This window comes from Astatotilapia calliptera, chromosome 4 (assembly GCF_900246225.1).
Source record: "Astatotilapia calliptera chromosome 4, fAstCal1.2, whole genome shotgun sequence".
NCBI classification, from domain to species: Eukaryota; Metazoa; Chordata; class Actinopteri; order Cichliformes; family Cichlidae; genus Astatotilapia; species Astatotilapia calliptera.
Genome location: NC_039305.1, coordinates 26,662,495 through 26,669,013, shown reverse-complemented (window position 1 = coordinate 26,669,013; position 6,519 = coordinate 26,662,495). Strand labels below are relative to the sequence as shown.

General features: G+C 38.6%; 1 protein-coding gene across 2 annotated transcripts; it reads right to left on the bottom strand.

Annotated features, from left to right (window-relative positions):
* Nucleotides 1–982: 982 nt before the first annotated feature.
* Nucleotides 983–5,904, bottom strand: LOC113021261 (zinc finger protein Gfi-1b). Of its 2 annotated transcripts, XM_026165822.1 has the most exons (6): nt 5,657–5,904; nt 4,578–4,854; nt 4,162–4,331; nt 2,653–2,796; nt 2,390–2,555; nt 983–2,285 (listed from the first exon to the last, which is right to left on the bottom strand). In XM_026165822.1, exons 2-6 carry the CDS (start codon nt 4,834–4,836, stop codon nt 2,089–2,091), a joined length of 936 nt encoding a protein of 311 aa, XP_026021607.1. In that variant the 5' UTR covers nt 4,837–4,854; nt 5,657–5,904; the 3' UTR covers nt 983–2,088. The 2 variants fall into 2 exon arrangements, with proteins under 2 accessions (XP_026021607.1, XP_026021606.1); XM_026165821.1 differs by lacking the exon at nt 5,657–5,904 and having other exon boundaries at nt 4,578–5,066.
* Nucleotides 5,905–6,519: the final 615 nt, after the last annotated feature.

Sequence of the window (6,519 nt, the reverse complement as noted above, 5' to 3'; positions counted from 1 at the left end):
ACTTATTGGAAAAAGTCTAATTGGTAACACTTTATAATACAGTCAGTAAATTAAGGGTGGATTTTCCCTTTCATTAAATGGAATCTTGATGTATTTTATTTGAAATTATAATAATTCAGTGTATTAACCTACTGATTCTTAAAGGTAGGCACACTAGAATAAGGGGGTAACAAGTCAGGTTTTTACAGGAAACAAAGCAATAATGATACTGTAACTCATTTAAAGTGGACCAAATTCTTGGAACTTTACAGCGAAGGAGACAGAAATGACATCGAAGTAGTTTTAAGCACTGTGTAATATCTTGATCCTTTTCTTGAAAAGTATCTTCCATTGTACGCTTTCCTTTTTGGGACACAGGCTGAATTAGGGGGCGGTTTAACTTTGCCTAATTTTCCAGTGTTTGACAGGAAAGCAAACACTCATTTTCAAAGTTATGTTTAAACAGTCATAGTGAAAAAAGTTAGACTTGGCTCTTGGTTTTATCGTTACAGGATCATATAAGCCTGCAAATTTCAACTGTATTTTTGGTAAGTTGGAAAGGCAGATCAGTCCTTGTCACATTTATAGTGGTAAAATAAAAGGACAGTTTAATAATTAATAATTAATAATAATTAATCCATCATCCACATCAACATAATGAATATGAAATAAAGATGTAAAGAACATAATAACTCCATAATATGGCCCAAGCCTTGAAAAGGACAGCATATTTTAAGATTGGAAAATATTGCTTATTTTTCCCAAAATTACCATGAAATTGCTCGCTATCCAGAATTCATTCACAATATTTACATCTGCTTAAACTTACTTAAATTTACTTACAGTATAATAAACTTTTTACCGCCTTATACCAGTGTCACTGCCTTTAAGCTTTTGTAGCTAAATATAATTAGATTGTAGTTTTAAATAAAATACACTGAAATTACATTTAATTACAGGGGACTTGAGCTCTCAGTCTACTTTGATATTTATTATTGTCCGATTTGATACATTTAAAAAAATAATACGTGATTAACGGAAGACTGACATGGACAGGAGCTGTGTAGGGACAGACTCCGAGCTTAAAGACTCAGCAGCTCTCGTTTCATGTGATAAAGAAAATGGTTTTAATGATGGAAGCCTCCTTTCATGTCTTATGGTCATAGTTTAAAGCACGACATCACAGGAAAGCAGCTGCATAGAAACATTGACATTTTGATATGAAAACGCACATTTGCAATTCAGCCCAGCAGCCTGTGTTACAAATATGTGTCTCATATTTGTAACTAAACTGCTGAACCTGCTGACATCTGGGTGGGATGTGATCATTCTTAAACTTGAACTCTGGGTAGATCTTCAGTACACTTTAATACACATGTGCTCACATAAGCACGGCCTGTCTTGGAGCTACCTGCTAAGATAGATGGCTGGTTGGTGTAGAAAGAAAACAGTTCCTGTGTGATTTTTGTTGGTTTTTCTTCTCAATTAGCCATTGCTGCTGCTTTAAACTGCAAGACACCAATTACTTCAATTAGCTTAAAGATAAGGCACACAACTCTGCGGCTGATATACCAAAACAGGAAGGATGTCTTTTGTTCTTTTTTAAGCGACTGACCACTTTAATGTAACAATATTGCAACTTTAAACACTTTTACCAAATGTGCTGTTGAAATGGTAACAAAGTGTTTTTATTTTATTTTTATAAAGCAAATTCAAACTAGACTTCATGTGCATGCAGTAGTCAAGGGGAATCCTGTGAGTGATCACTGTGAGTCATCTGTGTCATGACCCAGCAGCAGGACATTAAGCATGCTCTTCAGTCAGTAATGGGACAATCACGCACAGGCGCACCTATATTGCAATGGAAATAACATCTCATTACCTTCGGAACACGTTTGCTTTGCAAAAAATCTTTAGAAAATAACCTTATCATCATTTGTGAATGACTTTTGGGAGTTTTAATCAAAGATGTCCCTGTAGAGTTCTTCAAGCTAACCAGTCTGCCTTTATTCCCTTCTAAGCATGTTATTACTAAAAGCATATTTTTCAGACTTTTACATTTACAACAGATGTCACCCTGCCCACTTTTACTTTCTTTGCTTCATGGGCTCAGGTTTGAGTGTACATGTCCCCGTAACCACACTGTGTCTCTTGGTGGCGCTGTAGATCAACCCTGCGCTGGAAGCTGAGCTGACAACGGGGGCAGCTGAACGGCCGATAGCTGCTGTGCTTTCGGCTGTGGGTGATGAGGTTGGAGCTTTGGCTGAATCCTTTACCGCACACCTTACACACATGCGGTTTCTCACCTGAGCAGATGAGGGAAAAAAAGGGGGCAGGAGAACATTTTTTTTTTTTTCAGAGCTGGAGCATTTAAGAGCAAGGTTTAAATCAAACTGTTGTGTTCACCCACCTGTGTGTATGAAGGTGTGTTTCTTCATGTCTGACTTCTGGTGGAACCTTTTGCCACAGTACTGGCAGGGGTAGGGTCGAGTGTCTGAGTGGATGAGGAGGTGGGTTGACAAGGTGGACGAACGCTTGAACACCTTTCCGCACACCTTGCAGCCAAAACTACGCTCCTGCACATTTATACACACAAACACACAGCTATTAAGAACCATGTTGATTAGCTTGGTTCAGCTTATTATGAGTCTGAGTATTATCAGGCTACTGTACCTTAGCTCTACCATAGCTGCTGATTGTTCTGAAGCCAAAGGGCATGTGGGAGATGTCTGTGGCCGTGGGGGATGTTGCCAGTGGAGAAGAGAAAACATTACAAACCTGTAGACCACCTCCTGGTATTAAGACTTCTGAAAGGGACTGTGGGAGGCAGACAATGAAGAAGAATACTAGTGAGAAGCTATTTAAATAAGGGGAATTTAAACAGCTCATCAGTATGGAAAATTGCTTTGTATCAAAACGCCATTGCCTTGGAAATACGATTGCAACAAGTAATCAGTGTCTAATGTTAGTGTACTGTTGCATTTCATTTGTTCGATCCATAATAAAACAACGAGAGGCACTTGTAAGCAGATTTTGGCACCGAGGGCAGAGCTGGGCTGGCTGCTTCCTTCTCGTCTCCAGTCGTTGGGTTATAACTTATCTCATCTATCTCATTTCCCAAAATGTCAAAGCTTTCACAAAACATGATGAGCTACAGCTGTGCCAATTCTCCAGTGGTGCTGTGCACAATCATTTAAAAGTGCAATTGTTTTTGTGAGTAACCAAAGTAAATGGCAATATTCCTTGCAGGCTGCATCTGACTGGCGCATGTAGGTTGATGCAATATTGCATGAACTGTTACTTTCAGCTTTCTAAGCATGCTCTGCAAACACTGCACTCACTCTTCGTTTGTTTCCAGACGGCGCCTGTTAAAGCACCTCGATTGTTTAAATTGAATTTCATCTTCAGCAAAACATTTGAATAAAGGTAATAAAAGGTCTTTTCTTAATATTTGGAGAACACGCGGCTTAGGCGTCAGCCAGCTTTGCATTAATTATCTATTATAATAAACCTTTTGTATTTGCGATGCTGCTAGAAATCACAATAAATAGTTAAAACTTGTGAACACATACCGCTGTTATAAGCAAATGTGTCATCTGTTCAATAATAAGATGTGCCAAAAATACATTTGTCATATTTAGAAATTATTATAAAGATCCTCAAATATTCCGTATCATTCTGTCCAGGAGGGCATTAGCAAATATTTCCAGCTCACACAAACAGGGTCAACAACAAAATCCTGTTTTGTTTTGTTTTTTAATCTTTTATGTCTTTTTATAGACTATTGAAATCAGTGTGAGCTCAAAAATCCAACATCAGCTCCAGTTAGGAAACAGGACAGCTGATTACAAATGATGTTCAATTTAAACAGCATAAACGTTTTTTAGACTGTCATCGATGCTGATTCAAAAAGCAGAGAGATTTTTCTGGATATGAGCTTCCAACTTAGCATACAGCTTATGATCGTATACGAACGCGTGCATTCTAAATGCAAACAAAACCTTCTTATCAATAAAGTTTTAGAGAGATCAGGACTCATTTCAAATTCCTCCTCATGAGAACGCACAGACAGATGAAGCGGTTCAGAGTATTCTCTCCACTTGTGATTTCTTTTTCTCTGTGACACTGATAAGAACATCAACAGCAAAGACTAATAATTCTCACAACCCACAGGCCTCCTACCTTCTCGCACAGCGGGCAATCACTGACGGGGGATTTGAGGTCAGTGTGCGATGTGTGGTTGACTAACATGAAGACCAGTCTCTCCAGCTCTCGCTCTCTCTCAGATGCTTGGTGTCTGTCTGCCAACCACGGCGAGACCAGCAGAGGAGCGTTTATTTTCTCCAAGGGGGCTTTTTTTTAAGAATGAGAATACAAATGTCATTAGTTCATTGATGTGTGAATCATTCTGAACCATTTTTGCATTTCTTTTTGTGGCTTTGAGTACAAGAAAAACAAAGAACTTTGGTGTAACCGGAATCCGTTTGGTATTGTTTTAAATAACAAGCCACATTGACACACATTGCGTATTTACTGTGGTAGTATTTCAAGCTCAGGTATACACAGACATACACAAACAATGCTAGAAATATTCATACCTGAAGGCCAACGGTCCTGCGTGGGGTCACTGTGAGATCGGACCGCCACCCGACTCCACGGCAAGTAGGCTTCGGCCGCAAAATCTTTGACCCCATAGATGGGGGACGAAGGCTGCGCAGCATCTTCAGGACGTCTGCCGTCCTTTCCAGCCACTGGCACCTCAGCATCTCTCTGGGATAGGCACTGCTGTCTAAAGGCATCCTTAGACGGGCTGAGGAGGTGAGTCCTTTTACTCTTGACGAGGAACGATCTTGGCATGGCAGAGTGTCGACTGAACTGATGGGAGGCAAAAAAAAATCATGTATCAGAAAGCTGCAGGAGTCTGATAAGCCAACTCTTTCATGTCACTTTTAGAGCCTCGTGCACTTAGATGTCGTGCACCTGTACGTGTTCAGTTACAATGCCAAAGCTTGAGGTTTCCTTAAGAAATACAGCCTGCCACCTGCACAAAGCCCTCAGTGAGGATAACCCTGTTGTGGTGTCATACATCTTCTAAACTGACACTTCTGCTACTTTTTATACTTTTATTTGAAGTGCAAACAATATATTTAGATGTTCTCTCTCTTTTTTTAAGAACAATAACAGCAGCGGCGCCATTAAGGATTTTGACCTCGCATGTTGACTCGCACATTTTCAAAATGAAACAAGTGCGTGCACAAAACAACTGATTCATATTGTGACCGACCTTTTTTGTTTTAGTCACCACATAAGGGGCGAATATTTGTAGCTCTGAAATTTAGCATTATAAAATTTCATTTATTTAACAAGGAAGAGAAGATCCTGAAAATGAAAACAGAAAAGACAACTAGGCGAGGCAACAGCATGGATGTAAAACTAGTTTATTTAAACTTGCTAAAAAATGTTGCCTCTAAATCTTCCGCTAGCTTTAGCCTGAGTGACAGTAGGTAACAATATTTTAACCTCGCTATGTACTGAAATAATATCCTGCACAAATGTCACAGTGCACCAGATGATTACTTTTGTCATGTTTTAGGTGCAAATAGAAATGTGGAAAAATATAGCTGAGATTAACTATGACACAGTAACAAGTGGATACCAGATAAATTGCTCTTCTTACCTCTGTATTGCGCAGCTGAAGTGTTTCTTGTGTCCTTGTAGCTGACAACGTCCTCTTTTCACTTTCTCACACCCATCGACTGATGACATGACACAAAGAGATTTGATTTGATTTTGAAAGGCTGCTGAACATTGTTTGACTGGAGGCACGAGGTGGCAAAATGCCCTGACCCGTTCGCATCTATTAGTAAAAAATGAGTTATTTTCACTGTAAGCATCGTTTTATAGGAGTTTTTTGTTTTTGTTGTGTTTTTTTTTTACCCCAATAAAATACAAACCTAAACAAAAATAAATAAATAAATAAAAATGTAAAATTATAAAAGAAAGGGTTGATCAGCTGGTGTCTTGGGGCTATCAGTTAAGTTGTCATGATGCCAAAGTCACGATGAAACCTTATTTAATGTGGGAGAAATTTGCTTGTGTCACTGCTGGATTTAATGACTATATATGTGGGCGTACTTGTAAATACACCAAGCATTCTCTGGAAAGTTTGAATATCTCATTGTTCTCATGTGAACATCTGAACCTTTACTTCTGAGACACTGAGGTAGCAGTTACACAGTAGACCTACCTGTCGTGTGTATGAGCGTGTGGGAGTGTTTTATGTGGTGTCCCCCTATCCCACATAGTTTTAGTTTATATTTTTATTTTTTATTCTTCCCTAAATTATACCTGAACCCATACAGCTAACATTTTCAGCCTTAAAAAACCTTCCATTACATGGTATAATCGTACACTTTATGTGTAATCATATTTTTTTTAAGTAAGCTACACTTTGTAAATGTTTAGAAGGAATTAATCATGTAAATAATTAATAAATTATGTTGTAAATAAAATAAAGGCAAAATAGCTGAGTCACTGTGT